General features: G+C 38.7%; 1 protein-coding gene across 1 annotated transcript; it reads left to right on the top strand.

The window, feature by feature from the left end:
• Window positions 1-972: 972 nt before the first annotated feature.
• On the top strand, window positions 973-2,448 carry LOC107858107. Its single transcript, XM_047407797.1, has 4 exons — window positions 973-1,192; window positions 1,280-1,365; window positions 1,506-1,673; window positions 2,410-2,448. Exons 1-4 carry the CDS (start codon window positions 973-975, stop codon window positions 2,446-2,448), a joined length of 513 nt encoding a protein of 170 aa, XP_047263753.1.
• The last annotated feature ends 19,777 nt before the right edge of the window (window positions 2,449-22,225 follow it).

The following is a 22,225-nucleotide window of genomic DNA, read 5'->3' as shown; positions in this document are numbered from 1 at the left end:
TGAAAAAGAAATTGTTCAAAATATCTCTCAAGACATAAAATTTTTTTGTCAAAATTTCATATATAAAAAGGGTATGAAATTGGTATAGTGTATATCAAACTTAAAAAATTATATATATATATATATAACTTCATAGTTTTTTAAAAAAATCTTATAACTGCAATTTTATACAGTAGAGCACAATTTGATGTTAGTCATATATAAAAGGTGGAAACCTTGACGCTATAGAACAATCACCGCCATATATGAAGATTATTTACAATGCTCTTCTGCAGGTTTACATACACAGTAGAGAAAGAGTTAACAAATGAAAACAAGTCCTCTCTAGCTATAGTCAATTATTTCATAAACGAACTTCGCCAAAGAATTTTTATTTTATTTTTTAGAGATGATATCAAACATCTCCTTTTTGTTATGTAAACTAATCTTTTTAGAGTGTTTCAACATGTATACGATCCACACTACATCACAGTTAGTATATGCAAATGTACAGAGTTACTGTTACATTGATGAAGTAGTTAGTTAGTTGGTTAATTGGTGAGTCAACTATAGAGTTAGTTGTTAGGTTGTTATGCAAGTTGTTAGGTTGTTAGTCAGTTATGCAGAACTGAAAATGAGCTGTACAGAAGTGTGTAGAAGTGTATATATAGAAGCTCACTCACTCAGCTCAACATCTGTCTATAAATAAGAGCAACAACAACAATGTACAGCTAATGAATCAATAAATTGACTTTCTCTTCCACATTTTCTCCATTGATCATGATTGATCCAGCTGCTATGCTTGATTTTCACATGGTATCAGAGACACGAGCTCAGTACTGAGAAGATTCAGTTGACTTTTCATTCAATTTTCAGCAAATTTCTAAGCTTTTTGCGATCTCTGTTGCTGGCTTCTTCTTCTTCACTGTGTGATCTCTGTTATCAGTTTCTCCTTCACGATTGCAATTCATTATTGTTTCAAACAGCCCAGCTATGGCTTCTAAGATCGATCCAAGTGATCCTCTTTTTATCGGCACTTCAGATAGCTTTAATGCTGTACTCATCCCTACCAAACTTACTGGTTCAAAAAATTATAACTTGTGGAGTCGTCCAATGCGCATTGCACTATTAGGAACAAGGAAGTTTGACTTTGTCACTAGATCCTGCAATAAAGAATCATATAGGGAGAAACTTCATGAGCAATGGAAGACATGTAATGCGATTATTTTATCTTGGATTATGAACACAGTCAGTGAAAGTTTACTGTCTGATATCGTTTATGCTACGAATGCTTGTGCAGTTTGGGAAGATTTGAAAGGGAGATTTGACAAGGTGAACGTATGCATATCTATCAATTGCATCGTGAAATCAATACGTTGTCTCAAGGTACTGATTCAATTTCAGTTTATTTTACCAAATTGAAATGTTTATGGAGTGAGTATGATGTGTTAGTTCCTAATCCTAGCTGTGAATGCCCTAAGTCTAAGGAATATTCAGATCATATGTGTCAGTTGAGACTCTTACAGTTTTTGAGTGGCTTAAATGAGTCTTGTGATAAAGGTCGAAGGCAAATTCTTCTCAAGGGAGTCACTCCTACTATCAATCAAGCTTATGCCATGCTTATTGAGGATGAGATCCAACATTCCTCTTGTATGCTTGCTATACGTGATAGGTCAGAACCACTAGCCATGCAGGTGAATCAAAACTATGGATCTTATGGTTATGGATAGGGAGGTATCACCTACAAAGGCAGAAAGTGTGATTATTGTCACCTATCAGGTCATACCAAAGAGAGTTGCTACAAATTGATTGGCTATGCTACTGATTGGAAGAATTTAAAAAAAGCAAGGGTACATTGCTAATAATCCCAGATCTTAAGATAGTGGTAACAATAACAACTATTCCTCATATGGAAGTAGCAACAACACAGCCAGCAAGCCTTCTCAAACAACCAATGTGGTAGCAAAACAAGTTGATGTTGCTAGTTCAAGCCATGATCAAGAAACTGCACAACTGGCAAAGGCTCACACCTTCATAGATGAAAGAGTACACTCAAATTATGAATATGCTGAACAAAGACACCAAGGACATGAAACAAGTCAACATGATAGGTATAACCACTTGTTTTCTGTCCAAAACTTGTTCTGACAAATGGATTGTGGATTCAGGGGCTACACATCATGTGGCTACACATAAAAACATATTTAAAAATAGTACAGTCTTAGTATCAGTCAAAAGGACAAACTGCACCTTCCTGCTAATGAAGAAGTAAACATTTCATATATTGGAGAGGCTTATGTGTTTGCAGATGGTGTGATCAAGGATGTTCTCTTTGTCCCAGACTTCTGACTTAATTTACTGTCTGTTGCTAAGATAACCAAGGAGCTCTCCCATTTTGCGTCCTTCTATCCTGGTTTTTGTGTGTTTCAGGACCTCTTCAGTGGCAAAGTGAAGGGGATTGGTAGATAGGAGGATGGTCTTTACATTCTTAGAGAAAAGTGGGAAGCTAATACCAGCCTTGAAGTATTGCAGCATAACAAGTTAGTCGTAGAAGTTTCTATTCCAAGTTGCACACTGTGGCACCAAAGACTTGGACATCCAGCTTCATAGGTTCTGAGATTATTAGATTTTTTAAAGGGTCATAATGATGTAGATATACTGAATAAATGTACAGTTTTCCCATTAGCTAAGCAAACAAGATTATCATTCCCTCATAGTACTTCAAGATGCTCTAAATGTTTTGATCTTGTACACATGGACCTTTGGGGCCCTTATAAAACTGCTACCTATGATAATGAGTACTATTTTCTGACTATGGTTGATGATTATAGTAGATACACTTGGGTATATATGTTGCAATTAAAGTCTAAAGATATAGTGGCTATTAAGACCTTTATATCTATGATCCAGACACAATTTGGAGTATTGATTAAGACCATAAGGTCTGACAATGAGACTAAATTAATCAACTCTCAATGTTTGCATTATTTCAGTCTTTGGGTATTTTACATCAAACTAGATATCCTCACACTCCACAGCAAAATAGAGTTGTGGAGAGGAAGCACAGAAAGATACTAAACATGGCTAGAGCCTTAAAGTTCCAATCTCATTTGCCAATTAAGTATTGGGGATTGTGTGTGAAGGTTGCAGTAGACATTATGAATAGGTTGCCATCATCAAGTCTAAGTAGTAAAAAGCCATTCCATATGTTGTTATCAAAGGATCCCCAGCTATCTCACTTAAGGGTGATTGGATATTTGTGCTATGTCACAGTTGTTCTTAGAAGGGACAAGTTTTCTGAAAGAGCAAAATATGCTGTGTTAGTTGGATATTCAGAGTCTCAAAAGGGATACTTCTGGATTCGCACTCCAAAAGGTTGATTGTTAGTAGAGATGTTGTATTCTAAGAAGACACATTCCCATTTGATCCATTACAGAAGGAGTCACACCCTGTAACAACTTCCAAAACTGGTGAAAATATCAATAAATTTTTAAAATCCACAGATAAAGATCTTTCTGATGAAGTTGTAGATAACCATCACACCATTGAAGATGTTGTTCTAGCTGATACAACAACACCTGGTCTAGATTCACATGACACAAGTTATATCAAAGTTAGTCCAACTGACCTCCCTCTGACTCAACCTTCTACCAGAAGGCCTACTAGAGCTGTGAGAACACCTGTGTGGATGCATGACTATGTTGATACTTCTAAGAGCCAAAGGTGTAAGCATCCTTTAGCAAATAGCTTGTCTTACAAAAACACAAGTCTTTCTTATTAATGCTACTTATCAAAGTTTTCCAATTTGACTGAACCCTAGCACTTTAAGCAAGCTGTAAAGGATGAAAAATGGGTGGAAGTGATGAGTTAGAAATTGAAGCATTAGAGGCTAACAATACATGGATTATTGTTGACTTGCCCAAGGGTAAGAATACTGTGGGTTCTAAACGGGTATACAAAATAAAATACCTTGCTAATGGAAAGGTAGAACGGTTCAAAGAAAGATTAGTAGCCAAGGGGTATAGCAGCAAGAAGGACTAGACTATCATACAACATACTCTTCAGTTGCCTAAATGGTCACAGTTAGGTGTGTAATTGCTGAGGTAGTTTCTAGAGGCTGGACTCTCCATCAGATGGATGTCTATAATGCATTGTTACAAGGTGATCTTGAAGAAAATGTGCATATGGAACTACCATAGGGGTTCAGAAGACATGAGGAGAATAAAGTTTGTAAGTTACTTAAGCCACTATATGGTTTGAAGCAAGCTTCCAGACAATGGAATCTTAAACTCACTAATCCATTACTTGAGGCTAGTTTTACACAGAGTGCTCATGATTATTCTCTATTTACTTTACATAAAGGTGCTGATACAGTGATAGTTTTGGTGTATGTTGATGACCTTCTCATTACTGGTAGCAACAACATTTTGATTAATGCTACCAAAGAAAAGCTGCATAAGTAGTTCAGACTGAAGGACTTGGGTGATCTCAAGTACTTCTTGGGTATTGAGATCCTGAGACCAACTTCTGGAGTGATGCTAAATCAAAGAAAGTACATCCTTGAGTTAATTTCAGATACAAGTCTTAGTGGTTCTAAGCCTTCCTTTACTCTTTTAGAATCCAATATCAGGCTGACATCCATTGAATATGATCAGTCCACAGGTGTACAAGGAGATGAGTTGTTGTCTAATGTTTTCTCCTATTAAAGACTGATAGGCAAGCTCATGTATGCTATTATCACAAGACCAAATATCAGCTTTGCTATCCAAACCCTCAGCCAGTTTATGCAACATCCGAAGCACTCATATTGGGAGGCTACTACTAGGGTAGTTAGATACCTCAAGGGTTTAGTGGGTCAATATATTTGGTTGAAAGCTGATCCTTCTACTACTCCTACTTGTTAGTATGACTTAGATTGGGCTGCCTTCCCTAACACTAGACATTTAGTTACTAGTTATGCTATTTACTTTGGTGGCTCAGTAGTATCTTGGAAGTCCAAGAAGCAACATACTGTCTCTAGAAGTTCTGCTGAAGCTAAATACAGAAGCATGGCTTTAGCAGCTACAGAGGTAACCAAGCTATTTAGATTATTTTAAGAACTCAACAATCCCATTATCTTGCCTATTCCAGTATTCAGTGATAGTAATTTAGCTATACAATTGGCCAACAATCCTGTGTTTTATGAGAGAACAAAACAGATTGAAATAGATTGCTATTTTATCAGGGACAAGATCAAGAATGGCTTAATCCAAGATACATATGTTAGTACTCATAATCAAGTTGCTGATCTTTTCACCAAGGGTTTAAGTCATGCTCAATATACATACTTATTATGCAAGCTTGGTATGCTTAACATAATGCACCCTGCAACATGAGGAGGAGTGTTTCAATATGTATACGATCCATACTACATCACAGTTAGTATATGCAAATGTACAAAGTTACTGTTAAATTGATGAAGTAGTTAGTTAGTTGGTTAATTGGGGAGTCAACTATAGAGTTAGTTGTTATGCAAGTTGTTAGGTTATTAGTCAGTTATGCTGAGCTCGCAATGAGCTGTATAGAAGTGTGTAAAAGTGTGTTAAACTTGGTCTTGGGCCTAAATCACACCCTATATAGCAAACTAATTTAGCTTGAAAATGCACCGTTTATGCCGTTTATCCCATTTAACCAACCAAATGGCCTAGAATATAAAAATACACCACACAGGGACAATACCCAACCTCTCTGGCATGCCTCGGTCAATTTTTAACCCATAACATGCCCTGAACCCAAGCTCTCCTCTGGAACCGTGGGCTATAGCACACCGATTTGTCCTGAAAAAACCCTCTTTGCCCTATTTGATTAACCAAAATGACCTAGAATATTGAAATGGACTACACTGAAATGATCCCCAACATCCCGAGTATTCCCCTATTAATTTTTGGACTATATCATGGCCAAACCCTGAGCCTACCCCATGAATAGTTGGCTATAGCTGTAACACCCCAATTTTTTAAACCGAAATGCTAAACAATGCTCATGACCCCGAAGGACCACAAGCTAACCCATGAATGATATCTGTACCTGTAAACTATATAATATCTCATAAAATATGCGGAAACATGAACTGTAAGGCCATAAGGTTCAATACTGATACATATCTAAAAAACATGGTATAACAATTCCAAAAAGAAACATAAATATTGAAGTCTGAACATCTAATCTGACATCTAGTTTGAAAGCCTCTAACTGAACTGAATAAGGAGTTGAAGGAACATGTCTCCACCTAACTCCATGAACTAAAAAAACTAATCTAAAATACTGTAATAAAGTAATAATAATATTGTCCTCAAATGAAGAGGAGCACTGACTGCTGAAATCTATAATGCTACTACTGCTCTAAAACTCGTGCCTCTATACCTATGGTGTCAAATAAAATACCATAGTGTGAATGTATCAGTACGACTGAATGTACTGAGTATACGAGTGAGGTAGGCTAAATGCAAAGGATTTTATATGCATGAACAATGCTAATTAATATGAACGTGAGAATACAAACATACATACATAACTGCAACTAAACTCTTGGTAATACTGACTACTGAGTCTGAATACTAACAATATGAGTTTCCTGATGCTGAGATATTGAATGACTGAGTTTACTGATATTGAGATACTAAACGACTAAGTTTACTGATATTGATATGTAATTCACTAATAAGTGAGGAACTGATACTGTCTTACTGAATACTGGGAGACTGATACTATATTACTAATAAAGGAATGATTGTTTCTGATTATTCTGATTATGAAGAACTGATTTAATTGACCGTATATAACAGTCCTGAAACTGAGCTCGTGATAACATGACTACTGAGTATGAATACTGATGACATGTATTTACTGATAACATATCATAAATGATAACTGAGTTTTGATAACTGATATATCTGATAACATGAGTTCTGATAACTTATAGCATAAATGATTGTATCTGATAGTCCTAAATCTGATGGAACTAGATGAGTTTCGTACTATATCTGAGTTGACTGTATCTGACAGTCCTGATATCCTGAAGAACTATTTGAGTTCTTTTACTGAGACTGATACTGAAATTATTGAAAGTAGTATCTAACCGACATTCCCAAAATACGCTATAATAGGTAAGTTGGGGTCCAATCTCTGCTCTAATTGGAAGAGTGTCAATACTGCATCACTAGTAAGGACAAGCTGTGAGTGACCCTCATCTGCCAGGTACTCTAATGAGAACAGTGGGAACCCTCATCTGACAGGTTAAGCCACCTCATCTACCCTCAACTGATAGGTATTGATGTCTCAACCTATGCTGGCTACATAGTTCTGGAACGCAAGGACTGCTTCTAAGAATCACACCCTCTACTGGAAGGTGAGTTCCCATCCTTAGGTTCACTAGGTGCTGAATCTAACTCCCAACTAAATGACACTGAACTGATTATAATAAACTGATTTCCTAGTTCGTACTAGAATTAACTAAACTATTACTAATTTTTCTGTTTAACTAAACTGAACATGGACTGAGTTTATTGAGTTTCGATGACTAGCGGAACACTACTGAATTCTGTTAATTGACTAAATGCTACTGAGTTCTGTTAACTAACTGGGTTTACTGATTTTTGAATTGAATATTGAACTAAATTGTACTGATACTGAGATTTACTGAATTCCATAGACTGACAGAATATTATTAAGATTACGTAGATTACTGAGTACTGAGTAAAACTGAACTGATACTGCCTTTACATGAGTTTTCCTAAGTCATGAGACTGACTGAAGTCTGTTGAACATGGCTTGACTGAGAGTATTGTGAAAACATGACATGGCTCTAGGCATACAACTATATTTTTTGGGTACAAGTGCCCCCAGGACTCGATAGAAGAAAGCTGACACTTCTTGACATTCTTGAATACATGATCAATATCAACCATTCATAATAAAATAAGTTGGGGATTTCATGAGGTACATGGTTAACGTAATCTTTTTCATGGTAGAAATGTATATAATCAAGATCATAATTTCGTACTCTAACATCATGACATTCCAACAATATATTCATTGTACAACAATAGCATGTAAGCCATTCAAGCATGAGGTCAATGGCCTGAATTCACCATTTAGGCCATATTAATGCATACTACATGTTTATTGTTTCTCTCTTAAACATTTAATCAAACACCTTTCATGCACAACTTAGGCATAGGTGAAATCATAAAATTTTCACAAAGTATAAATCACCAAATTCATGGACTTCAACTTATATTTCAACATAGTTTCATGATTTCACATAAAGATCCCAACTTGGAAATCATTCAACACCAACAACATGATCATCAACGTCCAACTTGCAATTTCAAGAACTCAACATAAAGTTCATATGAATAATATTACAAAATAAATTAGTTTTCATGATTCTTGAGATAACTCATGGAATTTAAAACTCAATTTAACATCATCAACATGAACATAATTATCCCACCACGAAATATTCATGATTCATAACTTAAAACTTGATTCTTGAGCTCCATGGATGAAAGGAATCCATGGATGAACACTATGCATACCTTAGTTCTTCATTTTACGAAGATCGACGGAGAGAATTTCTTGAAATTAAATCCCCAATTGCAAACCCTCTTCTTGTTCTTGATGAATTTTGAGAGAAATCAAGCATATGTTGCTAAATTATGCTGAATCTCGTGTTTGTGTATATATATATATAGAGGTGGGAAAGACTAAAATACCCCTGGAGAAAGAGAGAAAGACGCAGCTGTGTCCTCTGTTGTTTTCAGGCTGATAAGCTAAAGTAAATTGATCATAACTTTTTACTCCAATGTTCAAATTAGATGAAACCAATTGCATTTGAAAGAAGACTCAAAGATATTTCTATTGATATATATCAGCTCTCATAGTGCATTATATGCAGAAAGTTATGATAGTTTGAAGTTGACTGAAATTTTTGACCTGAAATGCGCCTGGAATGCAGGAGCATTTCAAACCAGTGAGTTTGCCACTGAAATGCACCAAAAATGCACCTGAAATGTGTCCAATACGTACTAGGTATTTTCTCCATCTCAAAGCAACTTGAAAATATAAAAACGAAGGTTGGAAAGGTCATCAAATAAATCCCCAAAGTTAGGAGGTCTAAAATGAGAGTAAGTGTTGAACTTGAACACTTAGCAATTTTTTTTTCTAATTATTGGAATCTCTCATGGAGCTTTACGAGCTGAATTTGACATGCAATTTTTACGGGGTCTTACAATATCTCCCCCTTGGAAACATTCATCCTCGAATGAGACTAACTGAGAGGGGAGAAAAGACAACTGACGTGAGTACTGAGCATGAATGACTGAATATGATTTCATGGCTGACATGACTGACAAGATGAATATATCATACTGAACATGCATATCTGATGCATACGTAACTGATTTATGAATGAAGGACTGAGTGTTCTGATGAACTAAGTTTTCTCAAAATGAGAATGCATATCTGATGCATAACTGATAAGCTGAGTCTATACATATCTGATGCATGATTATATGACTGACGTGATACATGAATGCATGACTAAAAGTATTTATAAGCTGGCCACACGTATCTGATATGTGGATGCATGACTGAACTGACTCATGAACATACGACTAAATATGTAATGGTAATGGTACCAAGTTTGGTACTGAAATCTGAACATGAGAATGAGTAAGCTCAAGGAAGACTATTACGTTGAACTAAAAATACCGACGAGTCTGAGATTAATCACTCAATATACATGAGCAAAAATATGAGAACATAACTGAGTCTGGAACATGGTACATAATTTGAACTGAGTCTATAATGCGTGACATGGATAGAGTATCGTGGGCTAAACTGAGCCATTAAGAACATAGATTACAACTAAAATTTAGAGCTAGAGGGTCAGCTTATAAGTAATCCTTCCTCCAGCTGGATTCATCTAGAGAAAAAAAAGTGGCATGTTTAAATAACATAAGGTCGGAGGATATAGGGTATGTCCCCCTTGGGACTCTAGGTCCCTTGAAGAATACTGACTTAGCTGAGATACTAAGGAAAACTAAGGCGGTGTACAAGGCACTTATGAACAGAATTGTAACTTAAAAGCTGGGATCTGAAACTGAGACATGATGCATGAACTTAGCTGATTACGAGTGCATAAATATACTAACTTATCTGGTTAACCGAATAACTAGTAACTGAATATTGGGTATGCAATACTGAATTGTACTTAGTCTGAATAGCTGGACTGAGACCATAGAGTATTATGCATATGAGAAGGGACTGACTGACTAACATGAGGTAGCTGAGCATTGATTTACCAAAAAGATTTGAACTGAGGATATAAATGACGTGGTATGAATTTATCTGATCAGTAGGGGCATAACATGAGTCATGAAAGCTGAGTATACTATAAATCATGATACGTGTACATGAGTCATGAGTTGCATGACCTAAGTTTCAAGTTTTTTTGTATTCGTGAGACATGATTCGTGACACTGAGTGATTTAGATCTGACTCCCTATGCTGGGAACTGAAAGCGCACATGATTCTATGGAAAACCTATGAACATAAGCCGTGTTCATGGAATTGATTCATACTACGGGGTAAAATGAGATCCTTTATACTGGGAACTGAAACCGTACATAATTTATGGAAAAGTTCATGATCGTGGTTCATAACCATAGAGTTGATATGTAAGGCCTGAGTGGATTTCGTGATAGATGAAGTACAAATCTTTGTACTGAGAAAAGGATGGGTTGCGAATTGTTTTCCCTTACTGCTTTTCTATACATACTGGCACTACTACTGGAATCTGAGAGTCTGACTTGGTCACTTGATCTATCATCACATACTTATACTCTGTTTGACACCTGCCCATCCTACTAAACATATCAACTGTATACTACTAATATCACATCTACACCTTCATGCTTAATTTTAAGTAAATAAAGTTAAATTATAGCTTACACTATTCAAGCCTCCTAATTTACCTTGGTACAACTATCCTAATGAATACATAATCTAATCAGACTAGATAATACTATCCCAACTCATCTACTGCTAAACTCTTGGGTCCATGCTTAAAATTCTAGGTCTATACTGTCATAGGATTCTGAGAAGGGATCTAACGGCATATCAAAAATTGGATTTGAGTTTACAAAGAAGTTCTCATGATCATAAATGAAATCTGTACAACTTTGGAACATGAATGAATAAAGGGGATATTGTCTGAGCATGTGGCAAATCCCATAACTGTCTCCAGGGACTGCATGAGAAAGCCCTATCTTTAGGACTTGAGCTTCACTATTTCTGTTACCTTAAAAGTAAGGTAAGGTTGACATGAGGGGAGCCTGATATGAATCTTCATGGGTTCCTTAGAAAAACTTACTATAGCACGATCTTGAGACATGAAAGAAGGGAAACTGTTCCTAAAACATCTCATAGCCTCCTGGACATAAGTGTGGTGCATAACACGCCCATGTACAAGACTCTACTTGATGCAGCTTTCAGACTTCCTAGGACACTGTTGAACCTTAGACTCTGATATCAAGTTTGTAACTCCCCGATTTTTTGAACTGAAATCCTGCATGATGCTTATGACCCCGAAGGACCATAAGCTAACCCATGACTGATATCTGTACCTGTAAACGACATAATATCTCATAAAATATGTGGAAACATGAATTGTAAGGCCATAAGGTTCAACACTAATACATAACTGAAAAATATGGTATAACAATACCAAAGAAAAACATAAATACTGAAGTTTGAACATCTAATCTGACATCTAGTCCGAAAGCCTCTAACTGAACTGAATAAGGAGTTGAAGGAACATGTCTCCAACTAACTCCATGAACTAAAAAAACTAATTTGAAATACTATAATAAAGTAATAATAATATTGTCCTCAAATAAAGAGGAGCACTGACTGCTGAAATCTGCAATGCTACTGTTGCTCTGAAACTTATGCCTCTGTACTTAGGACATCAAATAAAATACCATAGCGCGAATGCGTCAGTACGACTGAATGTACTGAGTATACGAGTGAGGTAGGATAAATGCAAAAGGGTTTTATATGCATGACCAATTCTGACTGATATGAATGTGAGAATACATACATACATACGTAACTGCAACTAAACTCATGGTGATACTGAATACTGAGTCTGAATACTGACAATATGAGTTTACTGATGCTGAGATACTGAATGACTTAGTTTACTGATAATGAGATACTGAATGACTGAGTTTATTGATATTAATATGTAATTAACTAATAAGTGAGGAACTGATACTGTATTACTGAATACTGGGAGACTAATACTATATTACTGATAAAGGAATGATTGTTTCTGATAGTTCTGATTATGAATAACTGATTTAATTGATTGTATATAACAGTCCTAAAACGAAGCTCGTGATAACATGACTACTGAGTATGAATACTGATGACATGTATTTACTGATAACATATTACAAATGATAACTAAATTTTGATAACTGATATATCTGATAACATGAGTTCTGATAAATTATAGCATAAATGATTGTATCTGATAGTCCTAAATCTGATGGAACTAGATGAGTTCCGTACTATATCTGAGTTGACTGTATCTGACAGTCCTGATATCCTGAAGAACTATTTGAGTTCTTTTACTGAGACTGATACTGAAATTATTGAAAGTAGTATCTAACCGACATTCCCAAAATACGCTATAATAGGTAAGTTGGGGTCCAATCTCTGCTCTAATTGGAAGAGTGTCAATACTGCATCACTAGTAAGGACAAGCTGTGAGTGACCCTCATCTGCCAGGTACTCTAATGAGAACAGTGGGAACCCTCATCTGACAGGTTAAGCCACCTCATCTACCCTCAACTGATAGGTATTGATGTCTCAACCTATGCTGGCTACATAGTTCTGGAACGCAAGGACTGCTTCTAAGAATCACACCCTCTACTGGAAGGTGAGTTCCCATCCTTAGGTTCACTAGGTGCTGAATCTAACTCCCAACTAAATGACACTGAACTGATTATAATAAACTGATTTCCTAGTTCGTACTAGAATTAACTAAACTATTACTAATTTTTCTGTTTAACTAAACTGAACATGGACTGAGTTTATTGAGTTTCGATGACTAGCGGAACACTACTGAATTCTGTTAATTGACTAAATGCTACTGAGTTCTGTTAACTAACTGGGTTTACTGATTTTTGAATTGAATACTGAACTAAATTGTACTGATACTGAGATTTACTGAATTCCATAGACTGACAGAATATTACTAAGATTACGTAGATTACTGAGTACTGAGTAAAACTGAACTGATACTGCCTTTACATGAGTTTTCCTGAGTCATAAGACTGACTGAAGTCTACTGAACATGGCTTGACTGAGAGTATCATGAAAACATGACATGGCTCTAGGCACACAGCTATATTTTTCGGGTACAAGTACCTCCAGGACTCGATTGACGGAAACTGACACTTCTTGACATTCTTGAATACATGATCAATATCAACCATTCATAATAAAATAAGTTGGGGATTTCATGAGGTACATGGTTAACGTAATCTTGTTCATGGTAGAAATGTATATAATCAAGATCATAATTTCATACTCTAACATCACGACATTCCAACAACATATTCATTGTACAACAATAGCATGTAAGTCATTCAAGCATGAGGTCAATGGCATGAATTCACCTTTTAGGCCATATTAATCCATACTACATGTTTCATGTTTCTCTTAAACATTTAATCAAACACCTTTCATGCACAACTTAGGCATAGGTGAAATCATAAAATTTTCACAAAGTATAAATCACCAAATTCATGGACTTCAACTTATATTTCAACATAGTTTCATGATTTCACATAAAGATCCCAACTTGGAAATCATTCAACACCAACAACATGATCATCAACGTCCAACTTGCAATTTCAAGAACTCAACATAAAGTTCATATGAATAATATTACAAAATAAATTAGTTTTCATGATTCTTGAGATAACTCAAGGAATTTAAAACTCAATTTAACATCATCAACATGAACATAATTATCCCACCACGAAATATTCATGATTCATAACTTAAAACTTGATTATTGAGCTCCATGGATGAAAGGACTCCATGGATGAACACTATGCATACCTTAGTTCTTCATTTTACGAAGATCGACGGAGAGAATTTCTTGAAATTAAATCCCCAATTGCAAACCCTCTTCTTGTTCTTGATGAATTTTGAGAGCAATCAAGCATATGTTGCTAAATTATGCTAAATCTCGTGTTTGTGTATATATATATATAGAGGTGGGACAGACTAAAATACCCCTGGAGAAAGAGAGAAAGACGCAGTTGTGTCCTCTGTTGTTTTTAGGCTGATAAGCTGAAGTAAATTGATCATAACTTTTTACTCCAATGTTCAAATTAGATGAAACCAATTGCATTTGAAAGAAGACTCAAAGATATTTCTATTGATATATATCAGCTCTCATAGTGCATTATATGCAGAAAGTTATGATAGTTTGAAGTTGACTGAAATTTATGACCTGAAATGCGCCTGGAATGTAGGAGCATTTCAAACCAGTGAGTTAGCCACTTAAATGCACCCAAAATGTGCCCGGAATGTTTCCAATACGTAATAGGGATTTTTCCCATCTCAACGCAACTTGAAAATCTACAAACAGAGGTCAGGAAGGTCATCAAATAAATCTCTGATGTTAGGAGGTCTAAAATGAGAGTAAGTGTTGAACTTGAACACTTAGCAAATTTTTTTTCTAAGTGTTGGGATCTCTCATGGAGCTTTACGAGCTGAATTTGACATGCAATTTTTATGGGGTCTTACAATAGCACACTGATTTGGCCCAAAAATGCTCCGTCCGAGCTGTTTCGCTCATTTGACCAACCAACTGGCCTAGAATATTAAAGCGGACCATACTGGGATGATCCCCAACCTACATGGAATGACCTAGTCAATTTTTGACCCATATCATGCCCGACCCACCGTCCTGCCCCTAAAACTATGGGCTATAGCACACCAATTTTTCCAAAAATGCCTCGTTCGCGCCGTTTCACCCTTTTGACTAACCAAATAGCCTAGAATATTAAAGCTGACCACACTGGGACCTAGTATACCTCGATGGATTATTTTCCCAAAAACTCTTGAACTCAGTTCCCACCCCCGAAATCGTGGGCGATAGCATACCGATTTGGCCCTAAATGCCCCATTCACACTGTTTCACCCGTTTGACCAACCAAATAGCCTAGACTATTGAAACGGACCATACTAGAATGATCCCCAACCTCACTGGCATGCCTAGGACAATTTTTGGCTCACAGTATGCCCGGACCCCGACCACCCCCAGAACCATGGGCTATAGCACACTGATTTAGCCCGAAAATGCCCCATTTGCATCGTTTTGCCTGTTTGACCAAACAAATAGCCTAGACAATTAAAACGGACCATAATGGGATAATACCCAACCTCCCTAGAATGCCCCAGTCGATTTGTGTCCCACAGCACGGTCGGACCCGAGGCCTACTCCCGAAACCATGGGCTATTACACACTGATTTAGCCCGTAAATGCCTCGTTCATGCCGTCTCGCCTGTTTGACCAACCAAATGTCCTAGAATATTGAAACATACCACACTGGAATGATCCCCAACCTCCTTGGCATTTCTCGATCAATTATTTGCCCACAGCATGCCTGGACCCCAGGTCCACCTCCAAAATTGTAAGCTATAACACCTTGATTTGGCTCGAAAATGCACTGTTTGTGCCATTCCACCCATTTGACAAACCAAATTTCCTAGAATATTGGAATGGGAAACACAGGGATGATCCCCAACCTCTGTGACATGCCCCAGTCAATTTTAGCCCACCACACGCCCTAATCCCAAGACCACCCCCAAAATCGTAGGCTATAACACACCAATTTGGCCCAAAAAGCCCTACTTTTGCCGTTTGACCCGTTTGACCCACCAAATAGTCTATAATATTGAAATAGACCATATTGAGATGATCCTTAACATTCTAGGCATATGTCGGTCGATTTTTAGCCCACAACACGCTCAAACCTTGAGTCCACCCTCTGAATTATGGGCTATAGCACATCGATTTGGCCAAAAAATGCTCCATTCGCGCTGTTTAGCCCCATTTGACAAACCAAATAGCCTAGAATATTGAAAAAGACCATATCAGGATGATCCCCAACTTCCCTGACATGCCCTGGTCAATTTTTAACCTACAGCAAGCTCGAAGCTCTAGCCCACCCCCAAAACAATGGGCTATTGCACACCGATTTGGCCTGTAAATGCCCCGTTCGTGCCGTTTCACTCGTTTGACCAACCAAATAGCCTAGAATATTAAAACGGACCATATTGGGGTGATCCCCAAACTCCTTGGAATTCCCTGATCATTGTTTGGCCCACAACACGCCCATACTTTGGGTCCACCCCCAGAACCGTGGGCTATAGCACACCTATTTGGCCCAAAAATTCCTTATTCACATTGTTTCACCCGTTTGACAAACCAAATGGCCTAAAATATTGAAACGGACCATACTTGGACAATCCCCGACCTCTCTGACATGCCCTAGTTGATTTTTTGCTTATAACACACCTGTAACCCGGCCCTACCCCCGGAACCGTGGGCTATAGCACACTGATTTGGCCTGAAAATGCTCCATTCACTCTGTTTAATCGTTTGACCAATTAAATGGCCTATATTATTAAAACGGACCATACTAGGATGATCTCCAACCACCTTGAAATGCCTTGGTCAATTTTTGGCCCGTATCCTGCTCGAACCCTAGGTCCACCCCAGAACCGTAGGCTATAACACACTAATTTGGCCCGATAATGCCCCGTTCATGCCGTTTTGCTGTTTGACCAACCAAATGGCCTAGAATATTTAAATTGACCATACTAGGATGATCCCTAACCTCCCTGGCATGCCCCAGTTGATTTTTGACCTACAGCACGCCTGGACCCCAGGCCCACCCCAGAACCGTGTTCTATAGCACACTGATTTGGCTTAAAAATGCCCCGTTCATGCTGTTTTGCCCGTTTGACCAACCAAAGAGCCTAGAATATTTAAACGGACCACACTGGGATAATCCCCAACCCCTCTGGCATACCCTGGTTGATTTTAGCCTACAGCACGCTCGAAACACGGGCTCACCCTCAAAACCATGTGCTATAGCACATTGATTTGGCCCAAAAATGCCCCATTCGCATCGTTTTGCCCGTTTGACCAACCAAATATCCTAGAGTATTGAAACGGACCATAGTAGAATGATATCCAACTCCCTAGCATTCGTCAATAGATTTTTGGCCTACATCACACCAAAACCCCAAGCCCACCCTCAGAACCGTGGTCTATATCACACTAATTTAGCTCAGAAATACCTCATTCGTGTCATTTCACCCGTTGGAACTACTAAATGGCCTAGAATATTGAAATGGACAATACTGGAAATTTCACCAATGTCCCTGGAATGCCCCAATCAATTTTTGGCTGATAGCATGGTCAAACCTAAGGTCTACCCCTGAAATCGTGGGCTATAACTCAACGATTTGGCCTGAAAATGCATCATTTGCGCTGTTTCACCCGTTTGACTAACCAAATGACCTAGAATATTGAAACATACTATACAAGGATGATCCCTAACCTCCCTGGCATGCCCTGGCCATTTTTAACCTACTATATGCCCTGACCCCAAGCCCACCCCAAAAACCGTGGGCTATAGCACACCGATTTAGCCCCAAAAAGCCTTGTTTGCGTCCTTTCTCCCGTTTGACCAACCAAATAGCCTAGAATATTAAAACAGACAACACTAGGATAATCCCCAATCTCCCGAGCATGACCCAATCAATTTTTGGCCCACAGCACACCCAAACCCTAGGCCCAAACACAGAATCGTAGGTTATAGCACACCGATTTAGCCCGAAGATGCCCCATTCATGCCGTTTCACCTGTTTGACCAATCAAATGCCTAGAATATTGAAACGGATCACACTGGACAATCCCCAGCCTCCCTGGCATGCCCCGATCAATTTTTTACCTATATCAAGCCAAGAACCTAGGCCCACCCCCAGAACTGTGGGCTATAACACACCAATTTGGCCCGAAAATGCCCCGTTAACGCTATTTTGCCTGTTTGACAAACCAAATGGCCTAGAATATTGAAAAAGACCATACTAGAATAATACCCAACCTCCTTGACATACTCCGATACACTTTTGGCCTACAGCACACCTGGGTATCAGGCCCACCCCTGAAACCATAGGCTATAGCATTCTAATTTAGTCCAAAAATGCCTTGGTCATGCTGTTTTGGCCATTTGACAAACCAAATGGCCTAGAATATTTAAATGGACCACACTGGGACAATCCCAAACCTCCCTGGCACACCCTAATCAATTTTTTACCCACATCACGCCTGGACCCCCAGGGCCATCCCCAGAACTATGGGCTATAGCACATCGATTTGGCCCAAAAATGCCCCATTCACCCTGTTTTACTCGTTTAACCAACCAAATGGCCTAGAATATTGAAACGGACTACAATGGTATAATCCCCAACCTCTTTGACATTCCTCGATCAATTTTTGGCCCACAGCATGACCGAAACCCAGGCCCACACCAGAATCGTGGGATATAGCACATCAACTTGGCTAAAAAAAGCCCCATTCGCACTGTTTCATAGTTTGACCAACCAAATGACCTAGAATATTCAAACGGACCATACTGGGATGGTAAGTAACCTCTCTAGCATACCCCGATCAATTTTTGACCCATAATATGCTTGGACCCCGGGCCCACTCCAAAACCATGGGCTATAACTCATCGATTTGGCCCAAAAATTTCCCGTTCAAGCCGTTTTGCCTGTTTAACCAACCAAATGGCCTAGAATATTGAAATAGACCACACTAAGAGATCCTCAACCTACCTGGCATGCTCCAGCCAATTTTTGACCCACAACATTCTCGAACCCCGGGTACACACCTAAAACTATGGGCTATAGCACACCAATTTAGCCCAAAAATGCCTCGTTCGCACCATTTTACAACCCAAATGACCTAGAATATTGAAACAAACCATACTGGGATGATCCTCTACCTCCCATACACACCTCAGTCAATTTTTGGCCTACAATACGCCCGAACCTGGGGCCCACTCCTAGAACCGTGGGCTATAGTACATCGATTTGGACCGAAAATGTCCCGTTCGCACTGTTTCACCTGTTTGACCAACCAAGTGGCCTAGAGTATTAAAACAGACCACATTGGGATGATCCCCAACCTCCCATGCATGCCTAGTTAATTTTTAACCTGCAGCACGCCCGGACCCCAAGCCCACCCGGGAATCATGGGCTATAGCACACCGATTTACCCCATAAATGCCCTGTTCACACCATTTCGCTCGTATGACCAACCAAATAGCCTAGAATATTAAAGCAGACCACAATGGGATGAGCCCAACCTCCCTGACATGCTTCGATCGATTTTTGGCCCACAACACGCTCGAACCTCAGGCCCACCCCCAAAATCTTGGGCTATAGAACACTGATTTTGACCAAAAATGCCCCATTCGCACGTTTTTCCCATTTGACAAACCAAATGGCCGAGAATTTTGAAACGGACCATACTGGGATAATCCCCAACCTCCCCAACATGCTCCAATCATTTTTTGACCCACAACACTCTCATAACCTATGCCCATCCTTAGAACCGTGGGCTATAGCACACTGATTTAACTTATAAATGCCTCGTTCGCGTCATTTTGCCTGTTTGACCTACTAAATAGCCTAGAATATTAAAATGGACCATACTGGGATGATCCCCAATATTCCTGGCATACCCCAATCAATTTTTGTCCCACAACACACCTAGACCCCTGGCCCACCTCCTAAATCGTGGGCTATAGCACACCGATTTGGCCCAAAAATGCCCCATTCACGCCGTTTTGCCCATTTGACCAACCCAATGGCTTGCAATATTGAAACGGACCATACTGGGATGATCCTCAACCTCCCTGGCATGCCTCGATCAATTTTTGGCTCACAACACATGCAGACCCCAGGCCCTCCCCCGAGACTATTGGCTTTAGCACACTGATTTGGCTCGTAAATGCCCCATTGTACCATTTCACCTGTTAGACCAGCAAACAGCCTGGAATATTGACATGGACCATACTGGTATGATCCACAACCTCTCTGGCATACCTCAATCAATTTTTGGCCCATAACATGCGTATACCCCGAGCCCACCCCCAACACTGTGGGCTATAGCACACCAATATGGCCTCAATATGCCCCGTTCGAGCCATTTTGCCCGTTTAACAAACCAAATGACCTAAAATATCAAAATGGACCACACTGGGACAATAGTTAACTTCCCTGGCATGCCCCAATGGATTTTCAGCCCACAGCATGCCCGAACCCTGGGCCCACCCCCGCAATCATGGGCTATTGCACATTGGTTTTGCCCAAAAATGCCCCATTTATGCTGTTTCACCCATTTGACCAACCAAATTGCCTAGAAAATTAAAACGGACTACACTGGGATGATCCCAAACCTCCCTAGCATACCCCGTGATACTAGAATGACCACGGGAACACTAAACAAACACCAAAATAGTCTACAAGTTTGAAGAATCGAGGACCCCTTTGGTGACCACTCTCGAATTCACTACAACAACAACAAAAACACAATAACAAAAAGATATTGAAGGTGTAAATACACCAAAACAGCAACAATATGGAGAGATGGACAACAATAACAAGATGGGAACAACACACGGTTTTACTAACAAGAGATAGAAATGGTTACAAAAACACAAACTACTACAAGATTACAATAAAAGTAAAGGGATAGTTAGATAGACTTAATGAAGGTATAATCTTAAGAACCCAGGAGCATATTCCACTCTTGGACCCTTAACACTACATATAATATTTAACTATCTCTTACAAAGACAAAAGGTCTGAATCCACCTCCCAAGCATCATGTTTCCAAGCCATGAGATCAACAAGAGTGATTCCACACTCTATATGCCTAATTTTGATTTTGGTGCCTCAAGGAGAGAGGACTTGTGCTTCTTTGTGTTTCAAGACTTACAACATCATGAATAATATAAGTATAAAAGCCCTACAATGTTCTATTTATAATAGGTTACAAATAAAATAAAAAATGTCCAAAATGCCCTTTTAAGAACTAGGCTCCCTTCAAGTGTATTTAGGGGCTGCCTTGTTGTGTTTCAAGGCTCCTCTTTACACTCCAAGGGTGAGATTAGGGTCGGTTTGGTGTGTTTTAAGTCCTTCACTTGCACTCTCCAAGCCTTGGGTTCATTACATTCTCACATGCGTCCATCTTTGTGGTTGTACTTGTATCATCCTCTCTTCCTTAAAAACCTCGAATCCATGCCTTGTAAAATCAAAGAGAGACAAACAAGCACACTTACTCTTGGCATGAGGGTTAGGATTAGCAAAAATAAACAATAATAGTGTTCACTCATAGCCCACACAAAAAAAATGGAGGACCCTTTGAGTTCAAGTCTCAGCCAACAATAAGTCTCGACATGCCAAGGTGGTTCATATTTGACATATAACCAAGAGTCCTTAGTGTTAAACATTATGATGCCATCAAAAAATTCACCAAGGACTTGGCTATGATAAGCACCCAAAATAAATGCACCTAAGCTGAGAGTAAATCTTCCCCACCCTAAGATGGCACCGGGATCAAATGGGAAGAGTGACCATAGACACGGGTCTAAATAATACACCCATTTCCCGTAGTCTTTACCACAACCACATGGTCTACTCTCTACATTGGCATACATATTATCATAAGTAAGAGAGAATAGAGAAAGGTGGCACTCAATTCTACTTCTACTATGGTGTCCTTGGTAAAGCCACACAAAGTAGAAGAAGTAGTTTCCAAGACCACACATTCCTTACCCTTAAGAGTACTCTCATCTTCCAAGAAGAGATTTCCATCTTTAGGAGGAATGTTGTCACACCATAGTGGGTTAGCATATAGGCTATATCTTCCAAGGCAAGCTATACCATCATTTTCACTACTAGGTCTATTAGGAGTGTTTAAACTATCTTCAAACAAGACATTGTACCTAAAGAGTGAATGATCTAACCCGCAGATAGATTTGGAACTTTCACTCTCTAAGGAATAATTATCAAGTTTCAAAGATATGTCAAG

This window comes from Capsicum annuum, chromosome 2 (assembly GCF_002878395.1).
Source record: "Capsicum annuum cultivar UCD-10X-F1 chromosome 2, UCD10Xv1.1, whole genome shotgun sequence".
Lineage (NCBI taxonomy): Eukaryota > Viridiplantae > Streptophyta > Magnoliopsida > Solanales > Solanaceae > Capsicum > Capsicum annuum.
This window is presented reverse-complemented; position numbering and strand designations above follow the sequence as displayed.